Source organism: Chiloscyllium punctatum, chromosome 5 (assembly GCF_047496795.1).
Source record: "Chiloscyllium punctatum isolate Juve2018m chromosome 5, sChiPun1.3, whole genome shotgun sequence".
Taxonomy (NCBI): Eukaryota; Metazoa; Chordata; class Chondrichthyes; order Orectolobiformes; family Hemiscylliidae; genus Chiloscyllium; species Chiloscyllium punctatum.
In genome coordinates this window covers 20,737,563-20,761,261 of record NC_092743.1, presented here as the reverse complement: position 1 = coordinate 20,761,261, position 23,699 = coordinate 20,737,563, and the positions used below count along the sequence as shown (strand labels likewise).

At 41.5% G+C, this 23,699-nt stretch overlaps 1 protein-coding gene across 8 annotated transcripts in view; it reads left to right on the top strand.

Annotated features, from left to right (window-relative positions):
* The window catches only part of arhgap28 (Rho GTPase activating protein 28), a 165,018-nt gene extending 142,241 nt beyond the window's left edge, over positions 1 to 22,777 (top strand). For 7 of the 8 annotated variants that reach the window (XM_072569886.1, XM_072569887.1, XM_072569894.1 and 4 more), the window contains 7 exons: positions 671 to 830; positions 2,094 to 2,176; positions 4,390 to 4,587; positions 6,480 to 6,713; positions 8,981 to 9,105; positions 15,229 to 15,293; positions 16,393 to 22,777. In XM_072569886.1, coding sequence (XP_072425987.1) covers positions 671 to 830; positions 2,094 to 2,176; positions 4,390 to 4,587; positions 6,480 to 6,713; positions 8,981 to 9,105; positions 15,229 to 15,293; positions 16,393 to 16,484 — 957 coding nt within the window. In that variant the 3' untranslated portion in view covers positions 16,485 to 22,777. The remainder of the gene's footprint in view (positions 1 to 670; positions 831 to 2,093; positions 2,177 to 4,389; positions 4,588 to 6,479; positions 6,714 to 8,980; positions 9,106 to 15,228; positions 15,294 to 16,392) is intronic. The other variant, XM_072569888.1, reaches the window with a different exon arrangement.
* Positions 22,778 to 23,699: the final 922 nt, after the last annotated feature.

Genomic DNA, 23,699 nt, shown 5'->3' with positions numbered 1-23,699 from the left:
AAGGATATGGGCCAAATGCAGCCAATTGGGAATAGTTTAGTTTGGGAAACTTGGTTGACATGAATGAATTGGACTGAAGTGTCTGTTTCCGTGCTGAATGACACTATGGATGTTCAAAGTGGAATTTATTAAGTGGGTTATTCTGTCTGCCTTCAATGACGAGGAATGCAAATGATTTGCTTTTAAATATTTAGTGTAAAATTATATTTCATGAACTGAAGGATAAGTATTACTGAAGAAAAGAAAATTGAAATTAAAATAATAATGTTCCTTAACACCAATGTTTCTCCATTGCTATACGGGAATTTTAAAAAGATGTTTAAAATAATTATGTATGATAGCAGATATTACAGAAGAACATTAGCAACATGGATAGGCCATTCTGCCCATCAGATCAGTTCAGTTATAGTTCATTCATTTAAGGACCCAAACTCATTCTGGTTCAGTTTAATTATGGGTAGGAAACACGTGCATCTTCTTCCTATATGATATCCTTCACCAAAGATAGGATTTACTTTGTGGCCATCCTATGTAGCATTCAATATTAAGTTCTGGCAACCTTGGCTACGCGTTTATTAATTTAAAACTAGCATATCACCTGTCCTACCAAAACATGCTGTTAAACCCACAAGATGAGTGGGATTCAAACTGATGTAACTTTCATTTACAGAATTATCGACAAGAGTTGGAGGCAAAATTTTACAATGACACCTTTGACTGGGACCAAATCCATCACAATGATGTTGCATGCCTGCTGAAGACCTTCATCCGAGAACTGCCTTACCCTTTACTGACTGCGGAATACCTTCCAGCATTTGTCGCTGTGCAAAGTAGGACTTTGTTAACTTCAGTATATTTGTATCATTTTTACATCTTTTGTGACGTGTATTTATCCTTGCAGACGTGCTCACACATAAGTATTCTTCCTCCCCCGCCCCGCAATCAACGATACAGGTAGTTCTTCTTTAACGCGATGGTTGTATTCTTGCGCAAACCATCATTACAGAAAAATCACGCTTTAAAAAAGCGCTTAAAATGTTAGCAATGTAATTGGGTTACAGCCAAGACACTTTTTAAAAGTTGGCGCTTTTGAAACAGTGTCCCCAGTTCATCAATCGCGTTACAACAAATTTGCTTTTAGCGAAACACGCATTATAGCAGAACAACCTGTATATTGATGTTTGAAACTTGGACAAGTTTGCATTTCACCCTACTTTGTGCTTTTTTTCCCCTGTCTGTCAGTTACAGACATCATGGCCAGGACTTTGGTGGAATATTAACTGTCATTACTATTGCAAAGTGTTACTCCTTCATAGCCGATTACTTTTGGAACCTGTCTATATGTGATTACATGTACAAAGTTGCTTGTGATTCTGTGTGATCACATTGTGTGCCCCGTTGAAACCCCCACAGTGTGCTATCAATTGGAAATGACTGAACTACCAAAACTGTGCGTTTTAAGACTGTTAATCCCAGTCATTGAAAACGTTGTGGCTTGTTGAATGATGTGTACAGTAATTTAATTTTAATTGGATGCTAATCTCATAATTAGTGTCGAGTGACAATTTAGCCAGTCCACATACACTACACATCCTTGGACTGTGGGAGGAAACTGGAGCACCCTGAACAAAATCCACGTAGACAGGGGGACAATGTGGAAACTCCGCACAGACAGTCGCCTGAGGGGATAAGAATTGCTAGGACACTGGAAAGTGTTTCTTTGAAACAGTAACGTAGTTGGTTAGCTCAGTTGGCTGGAGGGCTGTCTTGCAATGAAGAGTGATGCCAACAGCGTGGGTTCACTTCCCACAATGTCTGAGGTTATCAAGGAGGACACTCCTTCTCAACCCCTCCCTTGCCTGAAGGTGCATGATGTCATGTTGAACACCACTGGTTATCTCTCGCGAATGAGAGAGTAGCCTTGTGGTTTGGTAAGACTATGGCGACTTTACCTTGACTTAGCGTGGGATCTCTTACACCCTGTGGGAGATAGTTGGGACATTAACTTCATTCCTAAATAACAAGTTTTCCTTTCTGTTTATGCATAAAATGATGTTTTGCATCTGAACAATCATCTTTTGTTTTGGTTTCAGATATCTCACCAATCAAGTTGCAGATACAAGCTCTGCATCTTATTATCATGTTACTGCCTGATCCCAATAGAGACACTATCAAGGTATGCATGACTGAAAGGGGAAGAGTTTGACCTTAGTTGATGCTCAGCTGAAGAAGGTGAACAGCAGAATATATCAGTAGTTGACTTAACTACCCAGCAGGATACTCCACTTAAGGGCAATGAGGGATGGGCACCCCATTAACAGATTTTAGAAAAGAAAGTCACAATATTCAGTAGTGGTTGTGTTACTGGGCCAGTAATCCAGAGTCTGGGGAGTAATGATCAAATCAGGAATTCATGTCCCACCACAGCACACTGGATAACTTAAATTCAGTTCATTTAGATAAAATGTTGGTCTCAATCTCTTGCAGCTTTGTGCTATGGAGTTGGTCTGAGGGCCCACACACACACCAATTACAGCACTAACTCCCTGTTCTGGAGAAACAGTAGGAACGTTGTCAGAAATGTCCCTGTGAAGTTTTTGGACTGTCATTCAAAACTCTGCCTTATGCGTGACTCCAGGCCCACAGCAACATGGTTGACTGAAGAGCTCAGAAAGTCACTCAGTTTGCACCAAGGATTAAGAAGGTGGCTTACCGTCATCTCCTCAAGAATATGGATCAGTGGTGTAGGGTGGTATTGTCACTGGATCAGTAATCCATTGGACCCAGACTAATACCAAGGATGTAGGTTCAATTACCACCATGGGAGTTGGTGAAATTTGAATTCAGTGTCAATCTAGAATCAGAAGTTAGCCTAATCACTGTTGGATGTTGTAACAAGCCAGGCTCAACTAGGTAAGGACCAGATGCAGTAATATGGGTAACTCCCTTCTGAATGGATTTAACAAACCACTTTGTTTAAATAACAATTAGGGATAGGCCATAAATGTTCACTCAGCCAGTGATTACTGAGTTGAAGCAAGTTATTCCAATCTCAGTTGTCTCAAAACATCATATGCATCTAATTTCTCACTTTGATTCAGTTGCTAGCTACAACTTGATCCATGTCCTTTTCAGTGGCAACATATAAATGTTCTGTGGTTAGTAAAAATATCACTCACCCTTCAAGTAATCCAGCACCCACTGAGAATTGATGACCCTCCTGTATTTTGAATATAATTCTTGGCAGCAACATAATATAGAATCATAGAATCTCTACAGTGTGGAAACAGACCCTTTGGCCCAACAAGTCCACACTGACACGCTGAAGAGTAACGCACCCAAACCCATTCCCCTAACCAATTACTCTATATTCACCCCTAACTAACACATCCCTGAACACTATGGGGAATTTAGCATGGCCAGTTTACCTGACCCGCACATCTTTGGATTGCGGGAGGAAACTGGAACACTCAGAGGAAACCTGCACAGACACAAGGAGAACGTGCACACTCCACACAGTCTCCTGAGGCTGGAATTAAACCCAGGTTCCTGACGCTATGAGGCAGCAGTGCTAAACACTGAGCCACCGTGCCGCCCCGTGTCCCATACCTGTTAGTAGAGTGGAGAAAGGGAGTGGGACTATTTGGGTCACTCACAGAGCTGCACAGGCTTGGACTCTGTCCTCTGCGATGTGAGCAGCCCAACGCGATACCAGCAAAGTGAAGGTCTCGTTAGTTGGCAGGATTGAAAAGTAGCTTAGTATTAGAAAGTGAGCATGGTGGCTCGGTGGTTAGCACTGCTGCCTCATAGTGGCAGCGACCCGGGTTCAATGCCAGCCTCGGGTGACTGTCACCTTACCCCCGTGTCTGCGTGGGTTTCCTCCGGGCACTCTGGTTTCCTCCCACAGTCCAAAGATGTGCAGGTTAGGTGGATTGGCCATGCTAAATTGCCCATTGTGTAAGATGCATTATTCAGGAGTAAGTGTAAGGAAATGAGTCTGAGTGGGTTATTCTTCAGAGGGTTGGTGTGGACTTGTGGGCCGAAGGGCCTGTTTCCACATTGTAGGGAATCTAATCTGAAAGAAAATTTCAGTTAATATTCCTTTGCTGTTCCACAGTTCATTCACAGTTGGTCCAAAATTCCTTAATCAGAGTGTTATAATTTCATTTCATAAGCCAAGAGTATGTCGTACAAAATCTATTCCCAGTACACTGTTTATAAATGTTGAAAGCAGTATGGCACCCAGATCCTCTGAAAATAGTGTAAAACTAGGAACGCAAATTTATATTTCTTTTACATAAACCAAGAAGTGGCAAGTTCCAAGAGGAATGTTCATTACCATTGAATTGAACCCCTTCTCTATCCCAACCCCCACTCCCTCTCCTCCAGGCTTTCTTGGAATATCTCAGCAAGGTCGTAGCGAACGAAGCCAAAAACCGAATGAGCCTCTGGAATGTCTCCATGATTGTCGCCCCGAATCTCTTCATGTGCAAAGGGAGGAGTGGAAACCACTTAGAGGCAGAGGCCGCTACCAAAGCTGCCAACATCGTGCAGCTTCTCATCAAATACCAGGACATCCTGTGGACTGTGAGTGAACCGACAGCACTCTTCACTACTTCTTTTCAGTCTCTTTCAAGCCAGCCAGGAATTCACATGCAAGTCGAAATCCTGGTCGGGTTTTGCCAATGCTGGGGCAATGCCTTAGAACATCCAGGAATTAAACACTAATTTTCAGGATACTGGTGTGATCAAAGCAAGAGAAACTTAATAGGGGCAAAATATAATTGCGTTTTCAAGACCTCTTTTAAACCTTATTTTGACGACCAGCAAGCAAAACAAGAAGTGGGACCCAGGAATAAAGATTATTGACTGGCAGTGAAGTATTGGGTAAAGGAAAGTTTCCATTGTCCCATAGGGCAGCTCTCTCGTAAGAGAGAGAGAGAGAGAGACAGAGGATTGGTGGTGAGTTTAACCTAAGGGTCACCACTCCTCAGATGAGAGGTGAGGTTGAAAGGAAAGGATCTTTGTGGCGACCTCAGTCAGTGTGGGATTTGAACCTGCTCTGTTGGCATCATTCTGTGTCACAAACCAGCTGTCTAGCCAACCAACCCAATCAATCCCCATCCAATAGGGATAATGAAGTGGCAGTTCACTTTCTGACTGATGTAGGCAGGTGCTGATAAATGTCCAAATAATGTGGGAAGAAACACAGCTAATTATTTTCAAACACCTGTGATTCTCCTCCTGGTTTGCTGTGTGTATTATTCTGGATGTTCATATTTCATTCCTGCAAACCTAAGGGCAATGTTGGAGAATTATCAATTTAGTAACAATTGAATAATTTAATCTGATTGCTGTACAAAATTATATAGCTTCTTTGACTTGAAAGTGCATTTTTACTGCTGGATTGGGTGAATCCAAGAGCGAACGAAATAGGACTTTTGGCCCATTAATCTGGTTATGTCACTCAGCAAAATGGTTTTGTTATTTATTTGTTTGTGGATATCACTGGCTGGGCCAACACATATTTCTTATCTCTAATTGTCCTTGTAGATGAGATGTCACTTTAAACACTGCAGTCTTTGGAGTGTAGACGCATCCGTGGTGCTGTTAGAGAGGGCGTTCTAGGATTTTGACCTAGCGACCCTGAAAGAGCGGCCATTTATTTCCATGTCAAGATGGTTAGTTGGTTGTTGGGGAGCTTACCAGCCATTGTTCCTCTTGGTGGTAAGGATTGTGGATTTGGAAAGTGCTATGCTAGGAGCCTTGCTACTGCTGTGCATCCTGCAGATGGTACACACAACTGTCACTCTGAGTCAGTGGCGGGTATTGAATCTGATGGATGGGGTGCTGATCAAACAGGCTGCTTTGTCCTGGATCGTGTCAAGTAGATGGGATGTCATGTTGAGGTTTTACTGGACGTTGGTGAGGCCTATTCTAAAGTACTGTGTGCAGTTCTGACAGCCCTGTTGTAGGAAGGATATTGTTAAAGTGGAGAGGGTTCAGAAAAGATTTACCAGGATGGTTCTGGGAATGGAGGGTTTGAGTTATACAAATAGGCATTGGATGCTTATTTAAAAGGAAATTGTTTGCAAGGGTATGGGGGCAAAAGCAGGACATGGGCACTAGATAATAACTCGTCAACTCGATAATGACAAAGCTTTTCACTGTGCCTCGGTACACGTGACAACAAATTCAATTCAATTCATTTTTGAAGGGCAGTTACAGGCACAATTGGCCAAATAGCCACCTCCTGCGCTGTAAAACAGTTCTGTAGTTCTGAGTGTGGTGTCTCTGACAATGAAGTTTGGAAATTTAAGTTTAGCTGCACCTCAGTCCTTCATCTGAAATCATTGTTCCATTTGCTAGTTTCAAAATGACTGAGCATCACTGGCCTCATTGCTACTTTGAGAGAAATCTCTCTGGGCCGTTATGTCTTCCAGCAATAATGACTGCAGTTTTATACTTGTCTTTTGCAGATCCCGCCCTTTATGATCGCCCAGGTGCGGAAGATGAACGAAAGTGAGAATCGAAGACGGACCAGAGTGACGTGGTTGAACACGTCTTCATTTTTCTTCCCTCCAACCTTCAGGGGAAATGGCTCACCCTCACCTGGTTCCTCACCCCGAGGACGCAACCGAAACCAGGAGCCGGCCTTGTGGGAGGTCCCAGGTGTGAACTCCTGTCCATCTACTTTGGGACTCTGTTTGAAGGTACATTCCTGTGCCTTGCCATTGGCTTGGCAATATTCCTTTCTCTTCTTTCATAAAATAATCAAACCTTACAGTACGGAAGGAAGCCATTGTGCCTCTGTCGGCTCTTTGAAAGGGCAGGCCTCAACCCTCAAGATGTTTTGTCAATGGTTTGAAATCTGTGGTTATTGACTCATTCATCAATGGGCATAGTTCTGTCAACTTGAATATATCTATTAGGCTACCTCTTAACCTTTGTCCTTTGCCTGGTAACATCCTGATGTATCTTCTTTTAAAAGACGTTGTTTTTCCTTGTATATGATGACCAGAGATGTCCACAATGCTCAAGCTATGATCTTACGAACGTGATATTTTTACTTTTCTTTCTATGTATCTATTAGTACCAGGTCAATTTGGCACATATTAATTAGGTAATTTTGTTTTCTTAATTATTTCATATGGGTTCACAGGTAAGGTCAGCATTTCTTGGAATCATAGATTATATAGTATGGACATGGCCCTTCAGTCCTTCGGTCTATACCATCAAAGATATACCAATTCTACAGTAGTCCCACTAGGCCCATTAGTTATGACACCTTTTTGTAAAGGTTGTGAGGTTACCCACCTCAGCCACCCACCCAGACAGTGCAGTCCACACCCCTATAACTCGTTGGGTGAAAAAGTGTTCCTCAAGACCACTCTAAGCCTTCTGCCTTAAAAGTGTGTTCTCTTGATATTGCCTTTCTAACTCAGGGGGAAGAGCTGCCTTTTATTTACCCTTTCCATCTCTCTCATAATCTTATACACTTCTATCTGGTCCCCACTTCGCTTTCTCTGCTCCAAAGAAAACAACTCGAGTCTGTCCAGCCTCTCTCCATTTTGAAGTTCTCCATCCCAAGCAATGTCCTGGTGAATCTCCTCTGCAGCCTCTCCAGTTCAATCACATCCTTCCTGTAGTGTGGTGACCAGAATTATGAACAATACCCCACTGGGGCCTAACCAAAGTTTTGTACAGTCCTAACATAACTTTTCTGCCCCTTTATTCTATGTCTCAATTGATAAAGACAAGCCTATGACTACCCTATTAACCTATTGTACCACCTTCGGCAAGTTGTGGACAAACCCCACCTCAAAATCCTCTGAGCATCCTTGTCTCCTTCCATTCATTAAGTACTCCCTTGTCTTGTTATTCTTCCAAAGTACATCACCTCACCTGTATCAGAGTTACATTCCATCTGCCTGTAACCTAAGACCATCTTCCTCACTGTCAGCCACCTGGCCAATCTCTGTCATCTGGAAAATTATTTACCATCCTCCCCATACGTTCTCACCTGCATCATTTATATATATCGCAAACAATATATCACTGGTCCCTGTGGTACACCTCTGCACACCAGTCACACACACTTATACCACCGTCCTCTGCCTCCTGCCACAAAATCAATTTTGGATCTAAATTTCCAACTTATGCTGGATCCCATGTGTTTTTACCTTTGATATCAGTCTCCCAAATGGGTGCTTGTCAAAGGCTGTGCTGAAATCCACATGAACTGCATTAACTGAACTCCCTTATCTATATCCCTTGAACTGATTCCTGAGGATCGTTAAGAATCGTATTGTATTTGGAGTCACATGTGAGTCACGCCAGGTAGGGTTGGCAACAAGGGTTTCCAAGACAATCAGTGGTAGTTGCCACAGTTACTATTACAAAGACCAGCTTCATTTCAATTTATAAATTGAGGCGGCACGGAGGCTTAGTGGTTAGCACTGCTGCCTCACATCACCAGGGTTCCAGGTTCAATACCAGCCTCGGGTGACTGTCTGTGTGGAGTTTGCACATTCTCCCTGTGTCTGCGTGGGTTTCCTTCGGGTGCTCCGGTTTCCTCCCACAGTCCAAAGATGTGCAGGGCAGGTGAAATGTCCATGCTAAAATTGCCCCTAGCGTTAGGTGCATTAGTCAGATGGAAATGGGTCTGGGTGGGTTACTCTTCGGAGGGTCGGTGTGGACTTGTTGGGCCTAAGGGCCTGTTTCCACACTGTAGGGAATCTAATCTAAATTGAATTTAAAATTCCACCAGCTGCCATGGTGGGATTTGAACCCATTTCTACAGGACACTGTGTGGGTCTCTGGATTACTTTTCCACATTGCCTCAATGCCACCATCTCCTCTGTCTTATAACCAGCTTACAACACCTGAATGAATGTTGTCTGTTTACATAAAGGATATTGCAGGAGCATGGGAAAATAATTACATGGCTTTGAAAATGATTTTCTCTTTTACATTGCAGTCAGACATACCTGAGGGAGTCATCCGTGTTTATGCCACCCAACTGTCAAAGGTTTCCATGGCCATTCAGCTGGATAGTGAGACCAAAGCAAGTGACATTCTTGCTCGGTTTCATTGTGAAAACAGGTGAGCTCAGCAAAAGCTATGTCAACGTGAATGATGTTTGGAAGATTTTAAATAACTCAATTACAGGAGTGTTATGGCATAGAAGGAGGCCATTTGGCCCATTTAAGCTTGCACTGGTTGGTTAAATGGGCATCGTTGCCTATTGCCTATCTACTGCCTTTACCACAGTATCTCTATCCAAATAATCATCCAATGTCCTGCGGAATGTCTCAATTAAACCTGCCTCCACCACACTTGTAGGCACTGCCCTGTCTACTTGCTGAGTGACAACAGGGTTTCCTCAATTCATCCTTGTTTCTTTCACAGATTGCTTTAAATCTGTGCCTTTTTGTTATTGCTCATTTTGAAAATGGGAACAGTTTCTCCTGATCTACTCTATCTAGCCTGCTCGTGATCCCCTTTTAGCTGGCTTTTCTTCAAGGAATGTCTTCAATCTGCCCTCGGAACTGAAATTCCTCATCCATGGAACCATCCTTGTCAACCACGTCTGCAATCTCCCCAGTGTGTTCACGTCCTTCCCATAATATGGTGCTCTGACAAAATATGCCTTTTAAGAGGGATTTGTTCAGTCCTGGTTCTCTTGGAGAGGTATTGCAAACCTGGTGCCAAGGTGTCTGTTCCATGGAAAAGCAGAATAAATAGCTTCGGGATTTTAAAAAAATTGGACAAAAGAAGCATGGAGTGGGTGGAGTCAGGTTCACACAGACCAAGAGTTTTAGTTTTGATTTCAGTTGTTAAAGTTGGCTTTTTGAAGTTGGAGCTGCTAGATACAGATCTCTCTCTGCTGCTAGATTCATTGTCAATGTTCCTTCTCATGGACTGGAGGAGATAGCAAATGAGCAAATATGTTTTGCTGAATTTGCCTTTGCCAAGGATGTGTTCATGGAATACTGCTGATGGAACAGTTGATGAGTAGTGGTTAAAATCTATATTATTTTGTTAAGTATTTCGATAGAGCTAAAGCTGTGTCAATTATTTTTATTTTTGTTTTTCTTTTATCTGTGGTGTAAGAATGAAGTGTGCTTTGCTTAAAGCCTCCTAATTTGACCAATCGAATCATATCTGGAACGCAGTGCCTTACACTTGCCTTTAAATAAGATAAAAGGTAGGGTCTAGGTTATCTCCTTGATAATGTTTTGAGGGAGTTTGGTCTGCACCATAACAGATGCCCACACTATACACAATACTCCAGCTAAGCTCTAATTGATAGAAAGTATTTTCCAGTTTGTGTGCCATGATTGGTCTAAATCAGATAAAGATTAACCCACAATATTTGTATAGTCAGAAATAGTAAGGTTGTGAATAAAGCACACATTGTTATGACTTCAGTTCATCGAATGCAGATAGAGTATTTTACTCAAGTAGTCATCTGTTGCACAAGGAGGAAATTGTACAATTTGCTTTTTTTTCCCCCTGGAGAGGAGTGAAATGAAAGGCCATTATTGTATGACAGTCATCAAGAAATATAAGCCAGAATTTGAGAAAAAAAAACCTCTTTACTCACAAGAGGTGCGATTACATAACTTGCTGGCACAGGGAGTAGTTGAGATGAATGCTCTACATGCTAAGGAAGCAGAGATATGCTGGTAGAGTTAGACAGGAGGATGTTTGAGTTGAACGTTATACAGACGTGCAGGGGAGAGGCTGACTGGCCTATTTCTGTGCTGCATACCCTATCGAGTTCAAAACAACTTCTGTACTGATTATTCAGTGAATGTCATTCGTATTGATTATCCTGATTGCACAGCTATAATCTCTAACTAACTGACCTCAGTGACAGCGGCAAACTAGACACTCTGATTAATCTCAGTTAGCAGGATTAGCCACTGCAGAGGTTCCTCATAGGTTTTACTGATTGCTGTCCATTGATTCGATAGTTACCAAGCCAACATTGTTTCATTGTGATATGGAGCATGGCCACATGGATAAGATAGAAGAGAATTATAGGAACATAGAAACAGGAGTAGTCCATTCAGCCCCTCGAGCTTGTTCCACCAATTAATGAGAGCATGGCTGATCTCTGGCCTAATTCCAAATTCCTGCCTTTGGCCCATATCCCTTAATACCATTGCTTAACCACGATTTATCTCTCTCAGACCTGGAATTAACAACTGATCCTGCATCTACTGCCTCCTGTGGAAGAACATTCCAAACATCTACCACCCTTTGTGTGTGGAAGAGCTTTCTATCATCTCTCCTGAATGAGTCTGTTGAGCTCCTCATTCTTCAGGAAGAGGGAGGGTCCTTGAGATTGGAAAGAATATCAATTCCACAGGGTAAAAGAAAATGATGTTTCAGGAATGTAAAAACTCTTGGGGCAGAAAGCAATGAGTACCTTATTTTTTTTTGTAAAAATGTATTTGATGGGCTGAATGGCCTACACGTGTGGTGTAACGGCTCCATGCATGAATGGTGACTTTTCATGGGATGTGGATGTCAGCAAGGCCAGCATTAAATCGCCCGTCCCTCATTGTCCTCTAACTCAGTAGCTTGCTCAGCCATTCAAGGGGCCAGTTATGAGCCAACTTTTGTTTGATTCATTATGGAATGTGGGCATTGCCAGCTGGGCCAGTATTTATTGCCCTTCCCTACTTGCCCTCAAGATGGTGGTGTTGACCGAGGGTCACATGTAGGCCGGAGCAGATAGTGCTGGCAGCCTTCCTTCCTTAGGGTCACTAGTGAACCAGATCAGTTTTTTAAAAACATAACGGTAGCTTCATGGCATCATGACAGAGTCCAGATTCTTCAATTTAATTTAAAGTTCGGGTGCTCCTGTGAGCACCCGAGCTACAAATCTTCTCCCAAACTTTGAATTTAAAGTTCACCTGCTATTGTGGTGGACTGGCAAAATAGGATTTGAACCTTTGTCCCTGGATCTTTTGGCTTAGGCCTCTGGATTGAACACTCAAAAAAAAGAGATTTGGAAGTTACAGGTACTAGTGACATTATCAGCATGCCACCATCTCAATCTAAAAATGAGTCTTAATTTGTAGCTCATTGGTAAAACATAAGCATGCACATTAGGAGCAGGAAGAGACCATTTGTCCCCTTGAGCCTTCTGTTTCCTCACTCAATGAGCTCTTAAATGATCGAATCCCTCCTAACCTTTCACCTACTTTTTTCCTTCTTCAGGAGAGAAATACTGAATGTCCCAAAAATGCATAAGTGGCACGTTCAGCGTGAAGTCTGGACCAAATGACAAATGTTTAGGAAACATCTGAGTAGGAGGATAAAGACCGTGTTTCACTGCAATTGAATTCATATTGACTTACGGTCTGAAACTGAGAATAAATTAATCTCTTTAGGTGATGCCAAATGAGAAATGCTCTTTGACCCAAAGCAGTAGGAGAGCTCCCTACTCAATATCAAAAAATACGACTTAGGAGACCATTCAGTGTATCGTGCTCTGTTTCACATTTCCTTATTCCACATCCTGACCTGCACCCAAGTCTCATTCATACAAGGCTCCCTGTCACAAATGGATTCTCAGTTAAGCAACACCTCCATTTTTAAAATTCCCATTCTTTTTCGCAAATCCCCCATGGCCTCACCCCTCTCTGTTTCTGTATTTTCACCCGGAATCACAACCCATCAGGATATCTGAGCTCTTCCAATGCCTGTCTGTTTGAGTGTCATCACCATTTTGCCTTGAGCCGCCAAGGCTCTAAACTTTGGAATTCCCTGCCTAACCCTGTCCTCTTTCTACATTTCTCTCCTCCGTTATGTGACCCTTGAAACCTGTCTCTTCAACTAAACTTGTGATCCATCATCTGCCCGACTATCTCTTCCTACGGCTTTCTTTCAAGTTTTGTTTTATACCACTTCTGTGCGTCACCTCAGGATGTTTTATTCCATTAACGGTGCTCTATAAACACAATATTGCTGGGATCTTCTACGTCTACCAGAACAGGCAGGCAGGAGCCATTGCAATGTATCGTCTGAAAGACATGAGCACTGAGAATGCAACACTTTATAATTAATTCAGACTTCCAGCTATATCAAACTGACACATATACCTGCACATATGATAGGACAAAGTGGATTTCTAATTCAAGTCGATTGAGGTGAGGTTATCCGTAAAGAGTAGGAATCCTTATGAAGAATGTATAGGATAGCAATAGACCATTCAGTCCAATCTGGTTCATACTACAATTCATACTCCACTTGAGTCTTTCCCCACCCTTCATCTCTCCCCATCATCTCATCCTCTCTTCCCTTCCGTCTGCTGTGTTTGTCTAGCTTCACCTTAAATGCATCTTTGGTGAGTTGCCTGAACTACTCCCAGTGTTAGCTGGTTCCATGGTCTGGCAACTCACGGACTAAATTGTTTTATTTCTGAATTTCTTATTGGACTTATGACTCCTATTTCTGGTCATATTTGGAAGTCTTTTTCTGTGTTTATGCAATTCAACTCTTCCATCACCTTGACGATGGGTCATCCCTCAGTCTTCTCTTTTCTAGAATAAAGAATCAGTCTGTTTGAAATCTTTCCTGGTGGGTGTAACATCTCAGTTCTGGCATTCTTAAAGAAAATCCATTTTTGTACCTTTTTCACTGCGTCTACGCCTTGTTATCAAAAAAATGACTTTATTGCTGAGTTGGCTGAACCATTGGATTAATTTTAAAACAATGGACGGAGCAGTATCCTCAAGTGACCTGAACAGCAGCTTCTAAAATGGCCGCATGTTGCATAACTCCACCTTGCAATTTATGAAGCTGTCAGAAAGAAAGTAGCCCACCAGGACATTCAGCTGAAATAAGTGTGAATAGCCTGTCACTTTGTTCGCACAGACAGCCAGACATAATCTGCCCATTCAGGTGGGACAGATGAGCTGTTGAACTTAATCCTTTTGGATAATGGATTCTGTTTGAGCACAGGGCTCTAAAGACCATTCAATCTAATCACTGACCCGGAATGAAGGTTTCCCAGTTTGCTGTGACCTTACTTAGTAACTGGTTAGTTTGTGAATGGAGGTTCTGTGATAGCAAGCTAACCCTTTTATCTTTAAAGTAGACCATGTTTCTTTTCCCTAGAGAGTCAGACAGACCACACATGGGTAACAGTGAGAAAAGAAACTTATGGTTCCTTTCTCTCGCACACTGTCCAGCTGTTGTGCAAGTGTGCGACTTACCTGTTTCTCATCAGCCAAACACTACAAGCAGCATCTTCAACGTAATCCACACAGCTACTGACTTCAGAGGAAAACCAGAAGTGAAACTATTTAAACTCCCTCCCCTCTTGTAGCCTATTTCTGAATGCGTGTGTGAGAAGGAACATTTCTTAATTACATTATTTAATCTATCGACTGCAAAGAACAATAGGGGTCATTTCCTTTTCAAACTTAGACAAAACTTATCTATCTGTATTGTGAACAGCCACTGTACTTGAAACTGTTAAAATGCATATGAGCTTGATAAATAAATGTTTAAAATGCCTATTTGGTCAACTGAGAGGGAGACCGCTCCACCTCTCTTGACCTGATTGTGACAATCCTTTTGATTATGTGGAAGCTAGCACTGTCTGGAATTATTCCGGAGTGCAATCTAACCACAGTCCAATGTTGCTTATTGAATCCTCTCCAGCCAATAGTTTGCTGCATAAAATGCAACTGTTAATGTTCGGGGGGGACATTCTTGTGTTCTTTCCTCTGCTCTGTAATGACAAAGAAAGTGAAGTTTAAATGAAAGGAAAAATAAATTCAAATGTTTTTGAAATTATGTTAAAAAGCTAATATGTTTCATATTCTGGGAAACTGACCTGAAATGATCTGCAGTCGAGAGTGTGGTGCTGGAAAAGCACAGCAGGTCAAGCAGCATCCAAGGAGCAGAAGAATCAACTTTTCAGGCAAAAGCTCTTCATCAGGAATCTTGATTCATGAAGGGCTCATGCCCGAAACGTCAATTCTCCTGCTCCTCGGATGCTGCCTGACCTGCTGTGCTTTTCCAGCACCACACTCTCGACTCTGATCTCCAGCATCTGCAGTCCCCACTTTCTCCTCCCTGAAATGATCTGCAGCAAACATTGTATTGAGTTGATATATGTAATGAGTATGATTAATTATTCGATAGTTCACACCTCAACAAATTCTAAATTAAGCTTGGCTTTTTATCAAATCTTCACAGTACGAATTCTGCAGTACCTGTTAATGGACAGAGCCATCACTTGTTTGAAATTGGTGGAAATATAGGTAGGTTGTTTTAAAGTTGCTGTCACGTGAAGGGTGTGGGAGGAATGTAATGTCTAATTTCTTGCTTGTGTCAATCAATGTCATTGCCATTTCTCTCTCCCAACCCTGCGCCACTCATTTAAAAAAAAAGCCTGTTGTCCCACCCTTGGAATATTAGCTTCAGAATCTGGTTTCAAACAACAGTAACTTAAGTAATGTCAAAATAGGAATTTCAGATGCTGAAGATTGAAACAAAGTAGTAAATTGCTGAAGAAACTCAGCAGTGTCTGTGGAGAGAAAGCATTGTTTTGAGTCCAGTGACTCTTCTTCAGATTATCGTATACTCCCCTTCCTGCTCAGTAGAATGAAAAAGGCCATTTGACCCATTGTGTCGATGCTGTTGTCTTATTCTGCCGGAAGTGCTGCACTGCTGTGCCTCACAATCAGAAGGCTCTAAGTTTGATCTGAGCCACAGTGGTTCGTGCAGCTGTTAGCTTTATTGTTCCCAGGTTGGGCAGCAGGAAGAGCCCAGATATGCCATTGTTCAGAGACTCTTGCCACCCATCTAGGTGCGCTAATGGAGATCAGCTGTACCCCATTGAGTAAAATCCCACTGACACTCACTATCAGAAATCTCCAGCAGAAGCATACTGAGCAAGAAAGAAATTACATTTACATTGTACTGTTCACAGCCACAGGCCAAAAGGGTTTTTGTAGCCAGAGATGTGTTATAATGCAGGGGACCCAACTTATATGCAGCAAAAAATCCACACACAGCAATTTGATAATTTGTTCCTCAAGCATTTAATTTGACAGATAAATAATTCCCAGGATACTGGGGATAACTTTCCCAGCTCAGTCAGGGCCTCAGATCGCAGGTTACTGAAGAGCCATGAGTAGGAGAAGTGTCTGTCAAAAAGGAAGTCAGCACTCACTAGTCTTGAAGTTTTATTTTCCTCCGGTAGAGTGAAACAGAAGTTAAAATCCTGAACTGGCTCATCAGAGAGGAAGTTACCCTGATGGATATAACCAACAAATTGGAAATGTTGGCACTGTCGAGCAACATTCTCTTTGGCTGTTTATATTTCATGATTTACGTTTTGTGTTTTCATCTTTGCAGGAGAACGCTGCCTGGACCTCAACACATACATTCTGGACTTGTACCATTTAAATCCGAACGCAACATGGGTCATTAAACCAAGAACATTGTGAGATTACTTGTTGCAGAGTGATGGGCCGTTTAATAATCCAGGCACAGTCTTGGTGAATGTGACCTCAGGAACCCCCTGAGAATACTAGCTATTTTTACAGTGGTGCCTCTATGTCTAAGGCTTCGAGCTGTTGATAATCGTTACCTGCAGGACACTGCCTTCACAGGTGACCCTTTCAGAGGTCTCAATCCTACTGGACTGGCTAAGCATGTTGCCACTCAATGGGACACCCTCAGCACCAATGGGAATTTTCACCATTGTGAAGGCTTTCTCTTCTCTGTGTCAGCCACCTCTGAAGACTGGAGTCAGTACGAAGTTGTTGCAAATAAAACAGCTCGCAATAAACTCATCTGGTGGTGATAAAGAACTAAGTTGATCCACCAGTCACAACCATTAAAAATGCAGCCTTGAAGGAATGTGCATTTTTAAACAATTATGTCTTTTTGACCAGACCACACAACTGTGGAAGCAAAAGATTTACCAACTACGTCTTATTTTCTGTGTTTTTTTTAGTTGATGGGGGTGCATATAAGGGTTTGCTTGGAGCGATGGTGTCTGCTGAGGACAGCCAAAGAATAAACAGGACAGATGTTGTGTTTTTTTCCCTCTGATAATAAAAAAGAAACAGCCATTTCCAGCGCCTGGAACCGGTGCCAAATTCCATCCATCCTATCAAGCAGGAAGTTTTTACATAAGGAGAGTTTGATAGCTGCACCTGCACTAGCAAGGAATTCCTGCCGGAACGTGACTCCAGGACTCAGTTACATATCTGACTGGAATTTGTTTTGCAGCAAAGTAAAGGTTTGACTTTTGTATTGTGTCCTTTACAGATTCTGTGTATGTACAGAATGATGGATTGCAGCCACTGCTTTTCAATTCAGAGATTCAGATCTGTTGGAAACAAAACCCTACGCTTTTAAAACAGACAGGAAGCTGATTGAGAGTGGAAGAAGGAATGAGCCATTTTTGCTTTGAAACTTGCCCTCCATGGGACACTGCGATGAATTAATCTTTGTTACAATTCAGAATCTCCTGGGCACAGGAGATTCTCTTGTGGTATTTGCCTTATGAGTGGAAATGGCATTAACATGAAAATTGCAATATTACCCTAATCTTCTACACTTATTGTATTTAGATCACAGAATTGGGCATGATTTAATTGACTACAGTGGAATAGGCTCAAAGAGCAAAATGGTTTAGTCTTGTTCCTGCGCTTAGTCTGTGTGTGAATACCATGGATTGTTTTGTCTCTCTTGATATGTGCTTTAGTACACTAACTAGGGAGTTAACCGGCATTGCAACCAGCATTCAAAACTCAAGTCTTTTTGCAAGAGAGGAGGTTGAAAGAATTTGAAATCCTGCTCTGTGTTGTGCAGATTGATAACTTTTAAGGGGTGTGGGTGGGGAGAGGAAGCTACAATTACTTTAATGGTTTTGTTTTGCCTTTTACCCTTGGTTGCCCCAGGGAAAATGTGGGCTTGTTTGCTGTTTATTCAGTTCCAAGGCAGCCGTAAGAGTTTGATGGCCCCGTTTGTGTTGTTGGTCAACATACATCAATCAGGTAAGAATGTATGCATTATATGACCCTGCCCTTTCTACAGGAGAGGTTACAACAGAGGTATTTTCCACTGTCCATTGTCAGAAAGTGAATTAGACCATAGCCCTGTAACAAACTCACCTACTGATGGAACTTAGAAATATGGGCTATTTTACTGAGTTTGCTCAGGGCAATGCTGTGCTTATGGTTAAATATAGTAGGTGCACAGGACATATGTAGAGCTTATCACCACATCCTTTTGTTTGTTCTGTGTTATCCATGTTATGACTCTATGGTTCTAAACAGTCTATCACACTAACAGAGTATCGCACACATGGTGGAGAATTTTCTGAAATTGTTCCTGGAACCTCAAAGGACAGAGCTGGTTGAATTTTCAAGGGTTTTATATATTACAACTACCACGTGCCGAATGATTATTTATGAGGAGGGGAGTATAGACACAAATTTTGCTGTTATTTTCTATATTGATGCTTGATGATGAAAATTAGAATTCTATATGCTAATTAAATTTAGTTAGTAACACAAGACTTGTTGGATGGTTAGTCCCTGCTGAGAGTGGAAAGACTCTTACTGAATGGTCTGTTAAGAATTCCAAATTGTAAAGGAGATGTGAAGGTGGTCTGACAGCATTTGTCTAAATTTGATTCAAGTCCTTTCATATCCAAGTTCCATTCTTAAATGTGTATTCCTTCATGTGGCACAACTTATCAACTGAAAGGGTTGGGTCTTCCTCCATTTAACTATCTGAAATTGGGTGATAGGAAGATTGAGCAAAGAGCTCTATTGATGTCTTATTGTTGACAGCATGGTGAACCCCACCCCCCCCTTCTCAATCCCTCTCCCAAACTCAGTGACCCCATGACCCCTTTGCCACATGTAAATGATGTTGGGAAGGCTGGTCTTGATAATCCTGCCTATCAGAGTTCCCTGCATTGCGTTGCTGCAACCTCTGACCCCAGGGATAGTCAGGAGCAGGGTAATGAGTTTAAAAAACAGGATGCCACTGACAGATTGACTGAAGGGAGGGAGCGCTCCAGGGTTTAGTTCTCTCTGTTTTGCACCAGTGTCAAAAATGGTACCTTATTTTAAGCCTTCGCTTAAACTAAAGCACATTATTCTTTGCCAGTGGATTTTTGAAGCTTGTCTAACTCGATTAATTTGGGCTCTTCCTCGTTTGATGCTGTATCTGGATCTCTTTGGTCCTGGACTATCTCTTGATGGTGATGATCCATTGACAGCATGGTTCCAATCACGCAATCCTTGACCAACTAGTTCAGGGTCCCAGTAGGACTACCATCTTATGGGCCAGATACATGTTATGGACAAGTCCAGAGACACTCCTGTCCCCATGATACTAACTGCACAAGAAGCAAAAGCAGAGTTCCACCCTCCAAACTTTGAATCTCCAAACTAGAGAATTGCAGCGGAAGGAGCCCTGGGAAGAGGGAAGATGATACATGGAGGGTGCAGGGTGTTTGCAGAGGGACTGACAACATGCGAGATGATGAAATATTCAAAAATGCCTTTTTATTAAGTGGCCTCTTTTGAGGATTGCTTATCTACCTTTTTCATTTGCAGTAGTTTGCCAGTGAAAGACTAAAATTATTGCTTTACCACCCAAATTGTCTCTCAGCACCCCAGTTTAAATCCAAATGTGTGACTCCTGTTTTGAGCCAGGAAGCCTCTGGCCAGTTGCTTAAAGCAAACTTGAGTCAAATATAAAGGTGGCAACTTGTGGTAATTTCTTGTGTTTATTACCACCTTATTCCCACTGATGAACAGTGATATTGAAATGAAAATGAATCCTAGATACAGCATTCTGAGATATCTCGTGTGCCTCTTTGTTGTTGGCCCCACCATCACAGGATGTGGTTAAATGTTTCATATCAATTGCCTTTTATATGTTATAGCTATTATTAGGGCTTCAGTCGATTGTGGGTTCTCCAACACTGAAAAACTGGCAACAGTAACAGAGGCTCAAAATCGATTGGTTTTCAGTTGAGGATGCTTTAGGGATGATTTCATTGCTGGTTTTGGAAAATAATTTGCAGCAGCCACAAACCAACGGTTGAGGTTGTGGAACTTCTATCTTATATTGCTGGAGTCGAATCACAGAACATAATGAATAGTGTCTTTAATTCTCAGTGTAAACTGTAATGTGAGCTACTGAACTGTGAGGGGAGGAGGGTGGGACAAACAGTTAGATTATTAACAGTTAACATCATATTAGACATGCATTCCAGTGGGTGAGGGAAGAATGGCAGTGAATTAAGTGTGTTACTGTTTTGCCCTTATTCCTTGGTTTTGAACTAAATTCTAAGCTCTGGTTGAAATGTATTGATCCCTGGAATCAGTAGGCACAGGTGTGCAGCCCGTAATACTTGACAATGCCACCAGAGGTTATGAGGACGGTTGTTGTGAACTATCAGGACAGTTACCATAGTAATGACTACCCACTGGAGCTATGGGCTAAGGCATGTTGGAGGAGAGGATGACCATTCTCTACCTCAGGCCAAATGGTGTGTGAGGATCTTGTATTCATTTCCATAAACAGCATTGCTTGACCTAAGGAAGAAATGATTTCACGAAAGTAAATTATTAGAGAAAAGGCCACTTGACAGGACAAAATAAAAGACCTGATAAATTAGTGGAAATTGCCTTTTTAATGATACTCCAGTTTATCTCCAGAAATTCATAATATAGCTTTAATTTTTAACACTAAAAATTTTTTTAATAATCTCTCATTTGTAAGTGGTTTCTACTGCCAAGTGTGCAGTAGAAACTGTAATGTATATAAAGCAGTGTGTTTTTGTGCATGTCAGAACATTAACCACTTTATATGTGTTTATTGATGATTAATTTTTTACATTGTGTTTTCTGACATGTCTGTGCAACGCTACCTCTGTTCAGTTACTTATTGCTGATGTTAACAGTTGAGATTGATTGAGAGGATAAGAGCCTTCTTTCCAATGTGATTGTACTGATTTTCTAATAACGGTCTGTGTAATCATTAAATATGGAGCTCACGCGATATAAAGTTTTCATCATGCAACAGCATTCAATGTGCATGAACAAAGTTGGCAGCAATAGTAGAATTTTAGGAAATTTTAGTTCCAGAAGGCATGCTCATTGTACGAATGGATATCTGGGTTACTTAATGACATGTAACCTTTCATTAGTCTAATTAGATGACAATTTTTTTCTATTACCTGTGAGGAACTCTTATCTAATTTTTTAACAAAAATCTCAATTTAACTCTTCGAGATAATACAACTGATGAGATTGTAATTTAACAGTAATTGACAATTTTAGCCAATTAATGGTAATTGGACTTTATGCCTTCTGCATTCAATTGCCCTAATTTACTTGCATTGTTTAACTATGTAAATGCATTTTTTATTCAGCTGAAGGAAGTGAATTACATTCCAACAACATGAAGTTAACATTCACCTTCAGTGCTTGGGTGGTAATCTAGTTGATGTGGATAACCAGCCTGATTTTAGTAACAGTGACTAGAACGGATTCCACTCAGACTGGTGATACACTGTGCAGGCTTAATACTTAGGTGACCGAAGCTCTTGGGCTCAATTCTCAGCTGCACACTACACTTACATGTGTCACCGATGGGAGAAGGAAAAATGGTTTGGTTTTTGATCTTCAGGGGCTGGGAATGTCAGTGCAGTTCAGTTGGAACAATTCCCAAGTTTCAGATATCTACTTTGGAGGTTGTCAGTGTATTCGATGACACCTTCAGTGGAACTATTGCTTCTGGAGATTGAGACCCCTGTGAAAACTCTCTCATCTCAGCACAATGAAGTACACTTAACCTGAGTGCAACACAGTTATTGTGGAGGAAAGTTGAATTAAAAACATGAACATTGTCTCTGAGATTGACCATTCATACTAATTGAAGGACAACTCTGAGTTGTAGGCCTATCTCATTCAAAGTCACTTCACATAGGACTTGTACACAGCATCAATCATGACCAGCTTTGAACCCAGGTGCTATAGATGAAAGGTCACTGTGTAACCTACTGCGTTAATTTAGAAAAGGTTTCTTGAAAGTAAGTTCCTAGTCCTGTCGATCATCTTAAAAACTCTTCTGATTTTAAAACACAGTGGATATTTTTAAAAGTCTAATTGAGATCGCTATTATAAAAAAATGTTCTGCCTTACATGTGAAGTAATCTTACTGACACTGCCACTTTGGCAATTGTATATACATGAAGCCATTACTCTACAATGTGATAAATGACATCTGATCTAGTACTTTTTCATTCCTGTTATTTATTCACATACCTCCCCTTCCATACAATGTTATATGATTCCATGCAATGGATGATTCAGTCTTACCTTTTACTTCTAACAAATCCGTGGTTAAAATAGTGGATCAGGGTGGTAACTCTTTCAGAATGGTACCCGTGGCAGAGTCCTATGTAGAACCACTTGTCCCTCTTAAAGCACCATTCCTTTAGTCGCTGTTTCAGTGGTAACAAACTGAGGAGGACACCCCACAGGGATGTTAATGCTCAGTGCGTGTAATGAACAGCCAAAATGTTTAGAGGTGCACTTGACCCATGTGCATAGTATGTCAAATGGTTCAATAGAAGGAATGACAAGATTCTTAGAAAGTTCCAATACTACTGACTATGCACAAAAACGTTATGAATGTGTACAAATGTATATTGTAATTTACTACGTTCATACCACATACCAATAAAATAATTTTAAAAATACACTTTACATTTTAAGTGTCGATTTTTGCATTATGGTTATATAATATTTTAGGAGAAAGACATTTTGGAACCTTGAAGTTGTCTCTCTAATAGTCTTGAAATCAGAATTTAATATTATTGTGGGGTAACTTTACGAGAACAGTTAAAATATGATACTTACTACAACATGGAGTGACTATGATGAATATTATGAGATATATGGAAGGGGATATTAGATAAGTCAATGAGGGAGAAAGGAATAAACCATGGAGCACTCTGCTCAAATGCTAGCCATAGAATCACTACATTGTGGCCATTCAGCCCATTGCATCCACACTGTCCCTTCAAAGAGCATTCTATCCAGACCCCCCCCCCCCCCCCCCCCCACCCTAACCCTCTAACCTTACATTTCCCATGGCTAACCACTGAGCCTGCTTCTCCCTGGACACTATAGGCAATTTAATTTGGTCAATCCAACTAATCTGCATTTTGGACTGTGGGAGAAAACTGGAGCACTCAGAGGAAACTCACATAGACACAGGGAGAATGTGCAAACTCCACACAGGTGGTTGCCCAAGGATGGAATCAAGCCTGAGTCCATGGTGCTGTGAGGCAGCAGTGCTAAACACTGTGCTGCTCCTTGTCAGCGGATTCCTTGTAATACACTGTCGGGAATAAATAGGCAAACTTGAGGCATCAGAAGGAGCACACAAACCTGCAAATAACCTATGTACCAACTCTATAACCACAACCCATCACGTGGCTGAGTCTGGCCACTGGACCTATGAGCTATCCCTGAACCCATTGACCCCAGTATGGAAACCAGTGATTCTCAATCTGAAGGTCTGTCTAAAGAGGAGGAATCCATCTGCTTCATCTATATTGAGAGTGTCTGAATTGCTCTGTTCTCAGATCTTGAAGCTTTGCATTTTCATGGTTCCCA